Genomic DNA, 18,794 nt, shown 5'->3' on the forward strand with positions numbered 1-18,794 from the left:
TTCGGATGTGTCATTACACACCTTTAGAGCAAGTGGGACTTGAAACTGGGTTTCCTGGTAGGGACGCTGCTACTGCACCACAAGAGACCACTTGAAGAAATTCCCTTTTTCCCCCCAAATCAACTTGTTCAGAAATGTTATCACACGCCTCAGCAGCAGATAGATCTTGAATCTGTGTCTCCTGACCCAGAAGTGGGGACAATACCACTGCATCACAGCAGCCACCAAATGTGATTCTTTTATTTCCCTTTTTAAAATATTTATAAATGCTTTTGCACACAACTGAAAGGCTTTTCCCCCCGTCAGTAAATCACGTGCAACTTTTTTTCATCTGTTAACCAACACTAGTAAATCAGCCACATTTCCAATTGATAATCTCAATGCAGAGCCTGTTAAGAGCAGGACAGACCCTTAAACATGAAGGAGAGGTACGGAGAGAAGGGAGGGGGCTAAATCTGGACAGACGTGCAAGGGGAGATAAAGTATCTCTCTGTTGGTGGATACTGCTCTCCCTCTCCTAGATGCCTGGGCACAAAACATACTGAAGTGGCTCCTTTTTTTTTACTATTTCTAATCAACCTGTTCAGAGAGTTTCTGACACATCTCTGGAAGAGCTGGGACCTAACCTGGGTCTCCTTATTCAAAGGTAGAGATGCTACCACTGTGCGCTACCTGAAGTGGTTCCTTTTTTTCCCCCATACATGTATAGGAGGAAATGCCTGAAGTGAGTCCTTAGCTGAGGAATAGAATTGGAATAACCTGTCCCTTATAAAAAATAGTGGAAATGTTATCTGCTTTTAATTTTGAATACATATTGCTCAGGTCTAGGGCTACAATGGTTACTTAACTTGGTGACCAGTGAATTTAAGTTGAGTGCCATGTCATCACACATTTGTTGTCCTACGTGTTGCTCTTCATTTTCCAAACACAAGTAAGATTACTGAACCAATAACAAGTTTGAAATGATCCTATTAAACTGACTGTGCCAGGCTAAGTTCTGTGAATGACAGATTAATGTTTCTGGTTGGGTGAATGTGCAGGATGCAAAGGAGTGGGCAGGTGGTGACAGTTGGATGGATGTGAGGCCAGCAAATTTGTGGTCATCAGACTGGCAAGAGGACTGAGGCTGGCAGTCGTTCAGTGAGAGTGGTGGGCATTATATTAGCATATTAATGTGCAAGAAATGTACACTCTTTTCCTTTAGGATTTTAAATCATTTGCTGAAAATGTTCACTTCCAGGATTATCATAAAATTATCAAGCAACCCATGGATATGGGGACAATAAAGAAACGGTTAGAGAGCAATTATTATTGGAGTGCAAGTGAGTGCATGCAGGATTTCAACACCATGTTCACCAACTGCTACATCTATAACAAGGTAATACATGGACCATATCAGTCTGTCTACTAATTTGAAATGAACAAATGAATGTCACACTTCCTGTATGTTCCTGTTTCTTGTCAGTCATTAATGTCCCCTTACTCCCTCCTTATACTCTATGCACATGACAGGTCCAAGTTTTAAAAGATCTATTTTTTCCGTAAGAGCAGGTAAGGAAAGGTATTGGTTATCTAATGTGATTAGTCATTATGTATGTTCCTTGTGATGAATTATCTGGAAAATTAGTTTAAACTCCATTGTGGCAGCTAGGAAATCTAAATGTTAAATAATTAAATCTGAAACAAAATACTAAACTCAGAAATAGTGAGTGTGAGACTACAGATTATCTTCAAAACACATCTGGTTCACTTGTATCCTTTTATAAAAGAGCTCCTACTGTCCCTACCTGGCCTGGGTCTATAAGTGATTCCAGAGTGTGATTTTGACTTGAATTGCCCTCTGAAATGGCCTAGTGAGCAATGCAGCTGGGAGGTTTGCACCATCCTCTCAAAGATAATAAGGATGGGTGTGAAATGCTGGTCTTACAAATATCCTGGAATTGAATAAAACATACGGAGCTGATTTACAAACTGTTGCTGGCTGACTGAAACTTTGTTCAACACTTGGTATCTACTTAGCCCTTAGAGCACTTGCCCTAGAATTAGCCAAGTAGTGGCTTAAAAGGGAACGGCTGCATAAATACTTTAACCATAGCAAATCGCTGCCAAACCCTTGAGCATCTGTGAGAACACAGTAGGAAATGATGGATAGCAGTGTGATGGGGACATTTACCAAGTGCATTAGCAACTGAGAGGGAGAGGGTATCTCCTCTGTGAACCTGCCGTTCTTTCTTTAGTGTTGACAGATACATGGCTTGTTTCTAGAGCATTCCTTTCTTATTCCATTCTCACTTGTGCTGTATATTTTTAACTCATCCGGAAAGGAGTAGTCCAGAGAAACTAAGATCATTCTCCTTGCAGCAGAGAAGGTTAAGGGAAGATTGAATAGGTTTTTAAAGAAAGCTGGAATTTTGCTGGAATAAATAATAAGAAACTGCCCAGTGGCAGTGGGACACTGCTTGAAAGTAACTTTGATGTGGAGGTGCTCGTGTTGGACTTGGGTGGACAAGGTCAGAAATCTCACATAAGCAGGTTTATTTGAACACACATGCTTTCGGAACACAGCCCCTTCTGACCTTAAAATAATCTGTGAAAGAACTAGAGGAAACATGAGACTAATATTGTTTGGTTGTGTTCAATACAAATGCCATTTCTCAGTGGTGCAGCGACTACATTACACGTAGAAATGCACTTCGCTAAACTATGGTCACTTTCTATACTGTAAGGTTCTATAAGTTGTCTTCCAGTTTCTGTCATTGCAGCACATGTGTCATGATTTATATTATTATGTAACACCAACCAGTCACCAGTCCCTGTGTGCACATCCTTTTGAACCTTCTCCTCTCTTTCAGCCGGGCGATGACATTGTGTTGATGGCGCAGACTCTGGAGAAGATCTTCCTGCAGAAGGTTGCTCAGATGCCTCAGGAAGAGGTGGAGCTAATGGCCTCATTACCAAGGGGCAAAAGTCGAAAGCAGCCAGGTAACTAAAATTGTCCAGGTACAGGTAATGATTCAGATTTAATTTATAACCTGAGATCTACATGAGAGAATACCCCCCAAAAAATTGCCTCCACCCTGGACCATACCAATGTTTGCCCAGGTTACAGCTCTGATCTTTGCTGAGCCAGTAAAACTCAAGGTGGCTGCCAGGCTCAGACTCCCAACAGCTTCAGGAAGAGATTCGTAGATTCATAAACTGCACAAAAGGCCCTTTGGCCCATCAAGTCTGCACTGACGTAACTACCATTAAAGGTGTGCTAATCCCAATTTCCTGCACTCGTCTCATATCCTTCAATGTTATCGAATTTGAAATGCTCATCCAAATACTTTTTAAAGTTTGTAGGGTTTCCGGCCTCAACTACTTTCCCAGGCAGTGCATTCCAGATTCTCATCACTCTCTGAGTGAAAAAGTTATTTTACCCCCAGATCCCCTCTGAATCTCCTACCCCTTCCCCTAAAACTATACCCTCTTGTGATTGACCCCTCAATGAAGGAAAGCAGCTGTTCTCTGTTCGCGCTGTCCATACTCCTCATAATCTTTTACACCTCAATCATTTCCGTCTGCCTTTTCAGCTCTAAAGAAAGCAATCCAAGCCTAGCTAGTCTCTCCTTGTAGTTCAGTTTCTCATTCAAGGCAACATTCTGGTGAACCTCTTCTGTACCCCTTCCAAAGCTTTATCACATCCTTCCTGTAGTGAGGTGACCAGAATTGAACACAGTAATCTAGTTGTGGCCTGACCAATGTTCTGTGCAACTCCAAAGTTGCCTCCTTGCTTTCCTACTCTATACCATGACTGAGATCAACCAGCTATTCGTGAGCACTACTCAACTGTCCAGGGCTAAGTTTTGGCTGCGATACCCTCTGAAGAGGGACAGAAGAGAGATTGTGGTGAATGCTGAGCTCTCTTCCCATATCCCAGCAAAAAATTGATGCATTGAACAGAAACAGGGCAACAACTGCTCCTCCAAAAGGGAGGTTTTTTTGAGCTGAATCCGGTGTGTTTATTCCTCTCTTTACGTCTCTCTCTGGCGTAGCAGGATGTATCTCCTTGTCAACCTGTTCATAGATGTTATCACAGCTCTGGAGTAAGTGGGACTTGAACCTGAGTCTCCTGGCCCAGTAGTAGGGACACTATGATTGTGTCATAAGAGCCTTCAGAATGAATTTGCTAATGTTGTAGGTGATGGCTTTGTCACTGGGGTTACAGTGGTGTGTTTATTGTGTTCTTACCCATTTATGCTATTTATGCATATATTAGAAGAAAGAGGATAGCAAGGGATAGAGTAGGCCCACTCAAGGGCAAAGGAGGGAAGTTATGCGTGGAGCCACAGGAAGTGGGACGTGTTTGGAGTATTGTGTGAGGTTTTTGCCACTACATTACCAGATTCGCCAACTTTAAGTACATTTAAGTCATCATTGGACAAGCATATGGACGTACATGGAATAGTGTAGATTAGTTGGGCTTCAGATCGGTATGACAGGTCGGCACAACATCGAGGGCCGAAGGGCCTGTACTGTGCTGTTATGTTCTATGTAAGGATGTATCAGCTTTAGAGAGAGTGCAGAAAAAGTTCACCGGGATGTTGCCTGGTCTCGAGGGCATCAGCTATGACGAAAGGTTAAAAAGACTCTGATTGTTTTCGCTGGAAAGACGGCGGCTGAGAGGAGAGCTGATACAGGTCTACAGAATTATGAGAGTCATTAGATGGGGTGGATAGTCAGTGGCCTTTCCCCAGGGTTGAAGTTTCAATTACAAGGAGGCACAGGTTCAAGGTGAGAGGGCAAACGTTTAAGGGAGATGTGTGAGGGAGGTTTTTAATGCAGAGGGTGGTAGGAGCTTGGAATGCGCTGACAGAAGAGATGGTGGAAGCAGGCACATTGGCGTCATTTAAGAGGCATCTGGATAGTTACATGAATAGGGAGGGAATAGAGGGGTATGCACTGAACGGGAGCAGAAGGTTTGTTGTTTTAGTTTAGCCAGGGCATGATGATCAGCACAGGCTTGGAGGGCCGAAGGGCCTGTTCCTATGCTGTACGTCTCTTTTTTTTTTGAGTGGATCTAACCCTGGATTCACATTTCAGGTGTTGGATTGGCCACATTGAGATACTGCCTTTCAATGATTGCAGTAGAACTTTCCCAAAGGCCATACAAAACACCTACTTACAGCAGAGAAAGACAATGTTACTGAGGAATTGATTGGACTGTTTGTGACTTCAAATCTGAACCAAAAGGCTCTGTTTACTTGTGTACTTGACGTGCTTCAGTTCTGTCTAGTTTTGGCTTGGGAATTACTCTGTTCCTTTTCTTTCTCTGCAGGAGTACAGCAGGTGCGGGCAGTGTCTTCAGCCAGTAAGCCAACTGCCTTTTCAGAAGCCCCTACCACAGCCTGTCCTTCTCCCATCATTGTCTCCACCGCGGTGCCAACAGCTTTGCTCAGTCAGGTCGCAGCAGCTCCTGCTCATTCGTCCAGCTCGATGATGTCAGTAATTCCTCCAGCGACGCAACTAATTACTAAGGTAGCGAACCGCTCCATATTTGGCTCCATTTATTGGATGATTAGTCCCATGTGCAGCGAATGGCTGTCACCAACCCTCTATGGGGCAGAAGTTATTTCTGCAATGCCACTGGCCTGTTTCTGTGCAGTGAGTGGTTTACAGGCAAATGGAAAAGTCTCAGCTTCAATTGCTCATCTCTGGAACCAGGCGTCAAGCCCTGGACTCAGGAAGAGGCTTCAGGAAGGTGGTTAACAGTTAGATGTAGCAAGTAAGGGAAAACCAGGCAAGATGGAAAATTTTGAACCTCAAACTGGTCCTGTTCAACTGGGAAGGCACATGGGCACATGAGCCTGTTCAGAGGTGTTGCAGGGGAAGGATGATATGGTGATTAGAAGGAATTATATGAAGGAATCAGGTTAACGGCATCAAACATTGAACATATCAAGCTGGTGAGAATTCAGATTCAGCATAATATTGAAGGGAAAATTAGGGGAGTGAAGATTCTGGACACAAAAACAGAGAATGCTGGAGAAACTTAGCAGGTCTAGGCAGTATCTGTGTAGAGAAAAGTAAAATTAATGTTTCAAGTACGCTGAGGATTTCCAAGTTTGCAACGGACACAAAAACAAGTGGAAGCATGAATTCTGCAGAAGGTGGAACAATGCTTCGAGGGGCTAAATGAGTGGTCAGAAATTTTGCAGATACAATATGAAGGTGATATGAGGTTTTCCCCGCTCAGAAAAAAACAGAAATACAGACTATTTCTTAACTGGTGGTTGGTTGGGCAAGTGTTCACCTTCAGATCTGTGATAGAGTGGGTTCTTGTCGATGAACCACTGAGCATTTACACACAAATACAGCATGCAATTAAGGTAAATGGTATGCTGGCCTATATTACAAGGGGATTTAAGGACAAGAGTAAAGATATCTTACTTGAATTTTATGAAGTCTTGTGAGACCACATCTGGAACATTGTTTGCAGTTTTGGTCTCCATACCTACAAAAAGATGTACCAGCCACAGAGGGATGCAATGTACATTCACCATGGTGCTGCCTGGAATGTGCTGTTCGGGGAGATGGTAGAAGTAGATGCGAAAGTGATATTTAAGAGACATTTGGACAGATACATGTACAGGCAATGAATAGAAGGATACAGACCAGGTGCGGGCATATGGGATCATGGTTGGTACAGATGTGGTGGGCTGAGGGGCCTGTTCCTATGCTGTGCTATTCCATGTTCTTACTAGGTGTGCCCGCATATGTGTGTGTGTGTGCGTGCGCGCGCGCGCATGTTTTATAAAGTAGGGACACGGGTGGTGGAATTCCAGAGCAGTAAATACAAGGTCCGACTGAGCAGCAGGCAATATAGGATTGAGATGAGTGGAAATGTCAGTCAGAGGGGTGAGCATCAGGTGAGTATTTGAATTCTGTTGCCGCAGAGGGTTGTGGACACTCAGCCATTATGTTGAAGTTTGATATTCAAAATTTCTACATATTAAAAACGTGAAGTTGTCCAGGAAGCGTTAGGGGATTAACCCTAGCCTATCTCAGGAAAGTAATGTTCAAGTAGAAAAATAGTCCTGGGTATCTTTGAATGATGGAGTGAATTCAAGAGCTGAATGGCCCCCTCCAATTTCTTATGTTCTTCTAAGTTCTTAAAAGCCTTTTGTTTCCTTGTTTTAGAAAAAGGGTGTGAAACGGAAAGCAGACACGACAACTCCCAGCACGTGTGCCATGACTGCGAGTGAGTCCCCTACTCCAGCCTCGGCAGAACCCACACCTTCAAAGCTGGCATCTCGACGAGGGAGCGGGTGTCCCACCAAACCAGCAAGGAACGAAGTGGAGGAGATGGAACTCCAGCCATCCCTGGGGAAGAAGGGGAAACTGACCGAACACCTGAGGCACTGTGACAGCATCCTGAGGGAGATGCTGTCCAAGAAACATGCAGCCTATGCGTGGCCTTTCTACAAACCAGTGGACGCTGAGGCCCTGGAACTGCATGATTATCATGAAATCATTAAGCACCCAATGGATCTTAGCAGTGTGAAAGTACGTTAGCTTCTCCTGTGCCTTAACAGACAGGCAACTGTGATGGTTCTTTCTAGAATTTAGGATTCAAGCTCTGGTCTTCATTGCTATGTTTCACTTAGTTTCAGATTTTTGTATTGTGCTCTGTGGGGTTTTGAGGATTGGTTCAGGCATTGCTTTGGTCCTAAAAAGTAAGAAGGTAAATCAAATCCATGTTGTAATTTATTACCCCCCGCTCTGCAAACAACCCTCGGGGTTAAAATCTATTCCAAGAGGAGCAATGTACGCTTGTGCCATAAGGTGAGAGAGGTTACCAAGAATGGATACGCATTGTGACTGTTTCTGTCACAATCCTGGGACTTTGCTGAAAGTACTTTACTTAAAGACATTTTGAACTGTGTCAGTGTGCTGTGGGAAACAAGGCATCCAATTTGCACACAAGAAGGTCATCTGAATGCATGTCCCTTTGTCAGTTTATGTGGGCATATAGCACTGGGATGAAGAAATTGTACAATCTCACAAGTCTTACAATGCAGGAGGAGATCATTCGACCCATCTGTGCTAGCATTGGCTCTTCAAGTAAGCATTAGAGGAGAAGTAGGCCATTCACCCCATTGAGTCTGCCTCACTATACAGTGATCACAGCTGATCTGATAATCCATAGAATCCCCATAGAGTGGAAGCAGGCCATTCGGCCCATCAAGTCCGCATCATAACTCTGGACTCCGACCCCGACCCTATCCCTGTAATCCTGCATGTCCCGTGGCTAATCCACATAATCTACACATCCCTGGACACCATGGACAATTTATCATGGACAATCCACCTAACCCTAGTGCCGTGAGGCAGCAATGCTAACCACCGAGCTACTGTGCCACCCAAATAATCCTCAACTTCACTTTCCAAATTTTTCTGAACAACCCTTGTTCCCTTACTGATTGAAAATCTGTCTCTCCCAAACTTGAATGTGCTGAATGAACAAGCCTTGAGAACCCATCTACTGCAAGTCCCCTAGAAATCTGGTATACAAAAATAGCTTCTCGCTATCTTCTCGATCTAGCCCAACAAATCTTTTGGCTGTAGGTCAGTGCATAACAGTTAGTGAAAGTCAAAACGTCCAAGTCACATGTGAAGAATGTGGGCAAAAGAAATGCAGCCTCCCTCTCACAAGCAGTACTTAATGAACTCTGTATTGTTGGAGGAGAGTGCTGAGGAAGCATTTTATCATACAATTCCCAGCGGAACTCTTCCGTCAGAAAACTATGCTGAGTTATGTAGTCTATCGAAAATTCCAAAACTGAGGTTGATATCTCTTTATTAGCCTTTTTCTGTTTGCCTTTTGTTTTTGTTTTGCCTTGGTTTGATTTGATGGGAAGCTGCCAGACAGATGTTCCTGATGGTGTCTGTGTTTGATGTGTGCTGCGGCAACGAGTGTGCCTGTTGGTTCTGGAATTTCCATTGACAGTGCATGATTTTTATTGTCCTGTTTTTGCAGAAAAAGATGGACAGTCGTGATTATCAGGACCCTCAGGGATTTGCAGCAGATATTCGGTTAATGTTTTCCAACTGTTACAAGTACAACCCTCCAGATCATGAAGTGGTGGCAATGGCCAGGAAACTGCAGGTAGGGAGGCATGCAGCTACACTGTACGTGGACAGCATCATGACCCTGGCCTCAGTCTATGATTGTATTAGGACCCTGGCTCCACCTTGGCTGACGCTGGCTTGTTTCATTCCTTGCTAGGATGTTTTTGAAATGCGGTTTGCAAAGATGCCGGATGAGCCTGTTGACATTGCCTTACCTCCTCCCATGCCACTCCCAACTATCGCCAAGCCCAAAGTGTCATCCTCATCCAATTCCAATAGCTCGGATTCAGAAGAGGAGAGGGCAAATCGATTGGCGGAACTGCAGGAGCAGGTGGGTGTCGGCAACCCCTCCTCTCAAAGGACCACGGTAGCTACCAGTGCAATTTCTTAACATTATGCATGCTTTTAATCATACTGCTTTCCCACTTGTAGCTGCACTGGTCACTGTCCTGATAGCAATATGTATGAGAATACAGCTACTTTAGATTGATACCTCCAAGGATTGTCTGGTTCAGAGTCTCGTAGCTAGCACAAGAGCGTCTCAGGAAGATGCTTGCAGTCTAGTCGGTAGTGTAGAGGATGAGTAATACAGAGGACTGGACTAATTATCAATCAATATTAGTCCAGATCCTGTTTTCACTTCTGCAGAATTTCAAGTCTGTTAATCATGAAATATATCACTGTTGTTCTTTCAGGAAGGAAATCTGCCATTGTTACATAGTTTGACTTAGGTGTGACTCCAGATTTCCGTCACCAATGTAGACTTCACTTCTCACTACCTTCTGAAAGGGCCCAACAAAAAATAGTAAAGCTTACCAACACCTTCTCAAGGGCAATAAATGCCAGTCTTGGCCTCACTCCATCAAACAATGGGATGACTATCATTCTTTAGATAAAGTTGTTATGTTTTCATACCAATTGGCTGGTTATCGCTAGGGATATTTTTTATATTAACACAAGGGAGAGGCAGCAATCTCAGGCGAAATAGGTTGCTTTGGACCTTTTGATGAAAGACACTCCAGTGTTTGCAAATGTGCACTGGCTCTTACCGGGGCACGGTGCGCGGTGCGCATGGACTGTTGGCAGGGCACGGTACGCATGGGCTATTGCTGGGGTGCAGTGTGCAGTCTGTCTGTGGAAGAATGGTGTTGTATGTTTCCAACTCTGTTGAAATTTATCGGTGCATGCGCTGATGCATCCATTCAGTCATGCAGAATATAAGAATCTGTGGTCATAATATGGAGTGATTTACTATGTTTAAGTGGACTGAGATTTCAGAAGCTTAATCATTGAAAAGCAAAAGCTGTCATGACACATTGCAGCATTTCTATACTCCTGACATCGCAAACATCTAAACTGAAGGCATCTCCTAACTATCATTAAGGCAGACAGGAGAACGCTAACAAAAACAGAAATTGCTGGAAATGCTCAGCAGGTCTGGCAGCATCTGTGAAGAAAATATCCAGAGTTAATGTTTTGGGTCTGCTGACCTTTCCTGAGAACCGGAGAACTCCAAAGTCATACAGCTGATGCTGTTTTGGTGAGAAGATAATTTGTTGAAATCTCGAATCTAGAAAGGGAGTCCTTGGTTTTGATAAAGAAAAGGCTGATTGAGGTGCCATATTGTCTGACAGTCATTGCTGCACCTTGTATTGCCATCTTTATATTTCCCCATACAGCATGTGAGAGATATCAGAAATGCTTTGCATCTGGCTTACCTTCAAATTTTAGTCACTGCTGTAAACTCAGAAACATGGCAGCAGAGTGCTAACGACCAAATGAAGTTGATTAAAGGATAAATATTGATACCAGCATTTAATGGAGATTATCAATCTGGTTCACTTTAGGGAAGGAAACTGCTGTCCATACCCAGTCTAGCGTTCATGTGACTTCAGCAAACAGTCGACTCTTTACTACCTTTGGACAATTAGGGATAGGCTATAAATGCTGCTCTGGCCGGTGATGCCCACATTTCATGAGTGAATTTAAAAAAGAAGTCCCTGTTCTTCAGTGAAATAGTTTGAGTTATGTTAGCCCTGTGGAATCTTTCAGCCCAGTTGAGTAGACAAATATGACCTGATAGAATGTCCAATCTGAAAGAGAGCATTTTCAATAGTTCAGCATTCCCTTTGTGCTGACACTCGGGCAGAATGCTGGCATGCACTTGAGTCACAATCTGGCTCTGAGGCCTGGGTACCATACACCACTGACACTCAGAGTTGCAGTTTTATGTTTTGACACCAGACAGTGGGTTGGCTGAAGATCAGCACCAGTGTGAGAGTTGCCTCATTTTCTTGAACATTGAAGAGAATCTTGATTTTAATTGTACTTGTCCCCTCAGCTGAAAGCTGTTCATGAGCAGCTGGCAGCTCTGTCTCAGGCTCCTGTCAGCAAACCAAAGAAGAAGAAAGAGAAAAAGGAGAAAAAAAGGAAGGAAAAACACAAACTGAAAGTGGAGGAGAATGACAAGAAGGTCAAGACCTCTCAGGCGAGCAAGCAAGCACAGTGCAAGAAACACAGCAGCAAGAAGCCCAGCAGTGTGAATTCACTGACCAGGTGCGACACCCAGCAACTGCTGGAGCAGCAGTGATTCTCTTGATAGTAGTTGAATTGCAGACGTGGTAAACCTGTTCACAGAAACATGGAGTACAAAGGCAAGGCATTAAATACTTTAGAGGTCCTTGTATTCGTCCAAACTGGTCTTTTTTGTTCAGTCGGGGCATTATGCTTTTAGGAAAACTCTCGAGGTCTAGGAAATGGCACAAAGGGGATTTAATGGAGCATTTTTATGATGTACATAAATTATTTTGGATATTGGAATGCAGTGTAAAATTTCAAAATTTCCTGATGGTACCAAACACGAAGTTGCAACAGTGAGGATGATACCAGGTGACTCAGACTGGACATAGATTGGCTAGCAGAATGAGTCGACTAGTGGCGGTTAGAAGTTAATAGAGAGAAATGTGAGCTGATGCATTTTATTAGAAGGAGGAGGCAAAATGGAATTAATGGTACATTCTTAGAGTGTGAAGAGTAGGCGGACCTTGGGATGCACGTGCATTGATATTTGAAGATAACCAGATATCTTGAGAGTGTGTTTAGCAAAGCAGGTGGGATCCTCAACTTCGTAATTACTGACATTTAGTACAAATGTGGGGAGGTGATGCTGAACTTTTACAAACCTCTGGTTCAGTCATAATTAGCATGTTCCATTGATTCTGGTAGCCACACTTTGGGAAGGATGTGAGGGTCCTTGTGAGTACATAGAAGAGATTCACCAGAATGGTTACAGGGATGAAGAGTTTCAGCAACAAAGTTAGGGTGGAGTACCTGGTGTTCTCCTTGGAAAGAAGATGGTTGAGGAGAAATTGGATAGATGTGTACGCGATCAAAACAGATTTAGATAAATTACTAGAGAGAAGCTGTTTCTGTTAGCCAATAATACAAGGATAAGGGGATGCAGGATTAAAGTTTAGGGTCATTGTTGGAGAATATGGGGCGATCTTTCAGTGATTGGCCATCACCTGGAATTCGCTGCTCATGAGGACAGTAGAGGTAGAGACAATAAATAATTTCAAAAGGAAATGTGACAAGAATTTGAGTGAAATAAACTTTTCATGCTACAGGGAGACCATGAGGGAATGGGACTAAAAAGCAAAATGCTGTGGATGTTGGAAATCTAAAATAAAAACCAACTGCTAGAGAACTCAGCAGGTCAGGCAGCATGAGTGAAGAGAGAAACGGAGCTGACATTTGGAGTCTAGTATGACTGTTTGAGGAAATGGGTCTGCTGTATGGGCAGCCAGCATTCAGTTTTCCCCAAATCTCATGACTGAGAAGGTGATGGGGAGGTTTAATGGAAGTGTTCAAAATCATAGAATTGTATAGGCCCAATAAGGAAAACTGTTTGTATCATCAGCAGCCAAAATACATGTTTAAAATAACTGGAAAAGAAACTGAGCAAATATGAGAAATTTATTTCTTGCAAAAAGTTGTGATCTGGAATGGGTAAATAGATTCAATAGAATTTACAAAAGGAAATTAAATAGATATGGGAAGTAAAGAAAATTGGTAGGGCTGTTGGGCAAACAGTTTGGGGGCTGGGGGAATTGGAAGGCCCGGCTCAGATTTTGGAACTGTGGGGAGAAGCAAATGACCACAGGAGCAAATGGAAATGAGAGGTTTTGTGTATGATCAGGGTATTTATGATCATGGCCAGTAAGTAGTTAGTTGGGTTTTATGTGTATTTATTGAACCAGAAAATGCTCATTAATTCCAGCATCTTTCCTGACTAGAGCAACTCATCATTCCTCCATCTACCTGCAAACTTTCATTTGGACTGTCAGAGATTCTCCAGACCTCACGTAGTTAATCAGTTCATCTCCTGTGACATTCAAACATAATTCAGCTGCTCCCTGCAAGGACTAAATGCTGAACTTAACTTTTTGTTTAACATTTTCTAATTAGACTGCTCAGAGATGTAATTACGCAGCCCAGGTGCAGGTGCGACTTGAACCTTTACTCTTAACTTGCTTTTTTTTTGTCCTTCCTATTACTCCAATCCTTTTGCCCCAACCAAACCTCCGTGTCCCTCATTGATACGCCTTGTCATTCACTGATCTGCAAACATTTCTCATTCCCCTTGCTCTACCCCTTAACTGTAATTAATGGTTTGCAGTGATTGTATTCCCTAAGTAACTTGTTTGATAAGTGTAATCAAACATCCTGAGGATGTGAGGTGTTGCTCTTTGAATGCAGCTGTCTTCTTCCTTTGGCATGGAATATTTCTATCACTTTCTTTTGTTTAGACCCCTGAAGAAAGCTACAAAGCTACCACTACTTTATGACTCTCGAGGGGAAGAGGACACTCAGCCAATGTCATATGATGAGAAGCGTCAGCTGAGCCTTGACATCAACAAACTTCCGGGTGAAAAATTGGGCTGGGTAGTTCATATTATTCAGTCGAGGGAACCCTCCCTCAGGGACTCCAACCCTGACGAGATTGAAATAGACTTTGAAACGTTGAAGCCCACAACTCTACGAGAGCTAGAACGATACGTCAAATCCTGCTTACAGAAAAAGCAAAGAAAACCATATAGTAAGTGATAATATTTGGGACTTGTAATACAATACAAATGTTATGCATGTTGGGGAATTATACCATTGCAATCCACGTTTTGTGTTTGAAACTTATAAACTTTGTGCATTGTGTGTTTAGCTTACTTGGTTCTGACTTTCACTCATTCTGTCATCTCCTCTGAAAGGGATAGGCATCCAGAAGGAAGCTGCTGAACTTCACCCATCACCAGTTGTCTAAGTGTCATTCATTCTTGATAAGTGATGGCCATCAAATTCCAGAACAAAAATTGAAGTTGCTGCAAACGCTCGGAGTATTTGTGAAGGAAAATCAGGATTAATGTTTTGGGTATGGTGACCCTTCCTCAGAACGGACCAAAAACATTAACTCCGATTTTCTCTTCACAGATGCTGCCAGACCGCTGAGCTTTTCCGATAGCTTCTAATTTTGTTCCTGATTTACAGCATCTGCAGTTCTTTTGGTTTTTATTTACGACATCTAATTGTGTCATCTCATAGGCCTGGTCTTCCTCCTCTTCCCAATCTATCCTGCCCAATAGACAATGTACAGTTGGCAGTTACATCACTCTGACCTGTTGATCTAATTGAGAGCATTATTTCAGCACAGAGGGGCAAATCCTGCTGGCTCAGTGTGAGGCTGTATAAGACAGCACTAAGTATGAGCCAATAAACATGCCTTGCAAAAAGTTTAAAGATAAAGTTATCAAACATGCTTTGAGTTTATTGTCACTAAAAATATGCATCAACTATTTGTTGGATGTTGTTGCTCATTCCCCAGTAATTAGTGCATGGTAACTGTGGGAGGTGGTAGCACAGTGTTAACGTGACTGGCCTGGTAATCCAGTAGCCTAAGTGAATACTTTTGGGATATGGGTTCAAATCTGTCATAGTAGCTGGTAGAATTTAAATGCAATTAGTCAAATCTGAAATTGAAGTTCAGTCTGAGTAAAAGTGACCATGAAGCTATATTGTTATAAATTCATGTCATTTAGGGAAGAAAAATCCTCTGTCCCTACCTGGTCTTCCAAAGCAGTGAGGTTGGCTCTTAATCAGTGCTTTGAAATGGCCAAGAATGCCACTCAGTTGAAGGCTGGCTACAGATGAGTTTTAGATACTGTTCTTGCCAATAAAATCCACATCCCATGAAGGAGTTACAAACAAATTTGTAGAAGATTGCTTTTGTTAACTTGCTGTTGTCAATTTGAATGTTGAGGCATTTTCCTGAGTCACTCTGTAGAGGGCAGTCTATTTTCTGGGCATGAAGGGGCTATAGATTAATATCATTCTCTGGTCCCCAGATCATGACACAAAATGCTCTCCTGTTACCCAACAGAGGGTCATTTGTGTCCTTTTAGGAAAGGAAAATGGTTTATGATGGGAATGGGCAGATAAACTAAGTAAATACTCGGCATCTGTTTCACAGAAGAAGATGTGAAAAAAATTAGTCCCAGTAAAAAAGTAGTAATCGGGAAATGATTGAGACTGGAAGATGACAAATTCCCAAGACCCAGTGACCTTCACCCAAGAGAGGTGGAAGCAATGGCAAGAGTTAATGGTTACAGTGGTGACCATCATTCAAAATTTGATTAATGTTGCAGTGATGCTACAGATTGGAAGGTTGTAAATGGAACTCACTGTTTAAGAATGGAGAGAGAGAGAGAACAAACAGGAACTGCAGTTAGCCTGACATCAGGAGCAGGAAAAATACTAGAATCTGTTATAAAAGTTGTGATTACTGGATATTTAAAAATTAGGAAATAATTACCTGATTTGGTAGAGTCAACGTAGATTTATGAAGGAGAAATCATTTTGAGAAATTGGTATTTTTTGAGGGTGTTTCCAGCAGAGTTGATAAGGCCATCCCAGAAGATGTGTGTTTAGATTTTCAGAGGGATTTTGATCAAGTCTTACAGAGGAGGCTCATAAAATGAAAGAATCTAGGATTGAAGGTAATATGCTGACACGGATTGAGGATTGGTTAACATGTGGAAAACCGAGTAGGGAGAAGTGGTTTGCAGGCTGTGAGCCATGTGGTACACAGAGGCTCAGAGGTTGGGACCCAGCTGCTCACAAGCTGTGTCTGAGATCTGGATGTGGGACCCATTATATTTCCAAATTTGTGGAGGAACAAAACTTGGGGGTAATGTGAGTTTTCTGGAGGATACAAAGACACTTCAAGTGATTTAGAAAGTTTGAGTAAGTAGGAAAGAGTATGGAGCATGTGTGTCATGTAGATAGGTTTGAGGTTGACAACTTTAGTGGGAGGAAAGGATGTGCAGAGTATGTTTAAAATGGTGGGAATCTGGAAAGTGTTCACATCCAAAGGAACCTGGGTATCCTTATTGATGAGTCACCGGAAGCAAACATTCATCTGCAGTGAACAGTTTGGAAGGGAAATGATATATTAGTCTATATCACAAGACAATTTGGCACAGGAGCAACGAGACCATGTTTCAATTGTATCAAACACAGCGATACGGTACCTGAAGTATTGAACGTCGTTCTGGTCTTTTGGCCTGAGGAAGGATATTCTTTACATAGAGGGAGAGCAGTGAACATTACCCAGGCTGATTTCCGGGTTAGTGGGATTGTCTGGTGATGAGACTGGACCTGTGCTGTCTGAGGTTTAGAAGAATGAGAGGTGATCTTTGAGAAACTGACCAAATTCTTAAGATGCAGAAAAGGTATTTCCCCTGGAACCAGGGGATACTGTCCCAGAATAAAAGGCAATTCATTTGTGACTGATTTGAGGAAGAAATGCTTCACCCAGAAGAGGTGAATCCTTAGAATTCTCTGCCCCAGAGGATGTAGAGGTTCAGTCATGAAGTAAGTTCAAGGAGGAGATTGACAGGTTTTTAGATACTCATGGCATCAAGGAAAATAGGCTCAATGCAGGGATAACAAGGTGTGGAGCTGGATGAACACAGCAGACCAAGCAGCATCTTGGGAGCAGAAAAGCTGACATTTCGGGCCTAGATGACTTTGAGGGGAATGATCAGCTATGATCTAGAATCATCTTACCAGTCTGAGTAGATATGTGATTATCTCTTAACTGCCTCTGAAGTGACCCATTGATTTCAACCATTAAGGATGAAGGTCACAAACTCCACAAGGACAACTGAGAATGGGTAATAAACCCTGGCCTTGCCAGTGATGTCCATGTTACAAGAACAAATGAAAAGCAATGCAGTTATTTTGGATTTAATCAGCCTGTAAATCTGGAATCTGATGTAGTTCCACGTTCTGTGATCCCTTGGTCTTCTTCCAGTTTAGCAGCTCACACCAGTTGCAAGTCTGTGTACTGTTATGTTATCTGGCTGCTGAGAGAAGTGGGTCCATTCACCTTTGCAAGTGGAACTGCTTGTAATCTTATTTCTGTCATCATCTTTGTTTCAACCGCAAATTTTCAGACACTTCTCCTGACATACTCAGTGGTAGAGATGGTGAAGAGCAGCACACTCTGTGGGACTCCAGCAGGAACCGAACCCCATTACCAGGTATACAATGAGATTCTGGTTACCTACCATTTTCCCCAAAAACTCCTCCCCCAATGTGATTTAACCAGTTTGCTCAGGTTGAAATTGAACATTTTCATGAACCTCAAGATCACTTCTATATCCACCTGTATCACCGCTTTGAATAACTGATCTAAATTGGTGCCCAGTCTGAACATTGACACAGTGGGGTTACCCTAACTCCAGGGAACAGGCTCAGACTGAAAGCAAATAGTTAGTGCTCTCTGGTGTATGCCAACGTGATAATTAATTAAAAACTATATGTCTTGTGACCACTCAGGTGTCAGCCCTGGCTGAGTTGGTGACAACTTCATCGCGATTAAAAAGTCCTGGGTTCAAGCACCAGGCCAGGGACCTCCATGTAAAATCCAGGCCAATCCTCTCTGAATTACTGGAGGAGTATTGTACTGTCGGGAGGGTCAGTGCTGGGGGAGCACTGCACTGTTGGAGGGTCAGTGCTGGGGGAGCGCCGCACTGTCGGAGGGTCAGTGCTGGGGGAGCGCCGCACTGTCGGAGGGTCAGTGCTGGGGGAGCGCCGCACTGTCGGAGGGTCAGTGCTAAGGGAGCGCCGCACTGTCGGAGGGTCAGTGCTGAGGGAGTGTGCACTGTCGGAGGGTCGGTGCTGAGGGAGTGCCGCACTGTCGGAGGGTCAGTGCTGAGGGAGGTCTGCCCAATTTGGATAGCCATGACTGAGGGAATACAGCCCTGTGAGCGGGTATGAACGTATTGATTTGTTAATTTAATGATTTATCTGTGTGATTTAGCTACACCTTCAAAGAAACCTGTTGGGAAAGTGAAGGAGGATCTTATTCTGGAGAAGAAGACAGAGATGGAGAAACGTTTACAGGGCATGAGTGGGCCACTCAATCACAGCAAAAAACTGAACAAGAAAGGTAAATGTTCCCCTCCTGTTGTGGATGGACTTGTGCTCCCATAACCTTGGTAAGATTCTGTGGCATAAAGGCATCAAAGGAGTAGAACAAAGCTGTGATAAGGGTTTCGAAAGTTAGATGGATGTATGGATAAGAAGGGTTTAGAAGGATTTGGGCTAAATGAAACTTCTCAGCT

The 18,794-nt window shown here is 43.1% G+C and overlaps 2 protein-coding genes across 4 annotated transcripts in view; one reads left to right on the forward strand and one right to left on the reverse strand.

The window, feature by feature from the left end:
- wdr5 (WD repeat domain 5) overlaps positions 1-18,794 on the reverse strand; it is a 114,029-nt gene that overhangs the window by 75,312 nt on the left and 19,923 nt on the right. The window lies entirely within an intron of this gene.
- Positions 1-18,794, forward strand: part of LOC125465452 (bromodomain-containing protein 3-like) — a 45,689-nt gene that overhangs the window by 11,819 nt on the left and 15,076 nt on the right. For 2 of the 3 annotated variants that reach the window (XM_059638222.1, XM_059638223.1), the window contains exons 3-12: positions 1,241-1,378; positions 2,853-2,982; positions 5,321-5,520; positions 7,183-7,548; positions 9,023-9,151; positions 9,272-9,481; positions 11,456-11,670; positions 13,923-14,212; positions 17,622-17,708; positions 18,491-18,619. In XM_059638222.1, coding sequence (XP_059494205.1) covers positions 1,241-1,378; positions 2,853-2,982; positions 5,321-5,520; positions 7,183-7,548; positions 9,023-9,151; positions 9,272-9,481; positions 11,456-11,670; positions 13,923-14,212; positions 17,622-17,708; positions 18,491-18,619 — 1,894 coding nt within the window. The remainder of the gene's footprint in view (positions 1-1,240; positions 1,379-2,852; positions 2,983-5,320; positions 5,521-7,182; positions 7,549-9,022; positions 9,152-9,271; positions 9,482-11,455; positions 11,671-13,922; positions 14,213-17,621; positions 17,709-18,490; positions 18,620-18,794) is intronic. The other variant, XM_059638224.1, reaches the window with a different exon arrangement.

This window comes from Stegostoma tigrinum, chromosome 29 (assembly GCF_030684315.1).
Source record: "Stegostoma tigrinum isolate sSteTig4 chromosome 29, sSteTig4.hap1, whole genome shotgun sequence".
NCBI classification, from domain to species: Eukaryota; Metazoa; Chordata; class Chondrichthyes; order Orectolobiformes; family Stegostomatidae; genus Stegostoma; species Stegostoma tigrinum.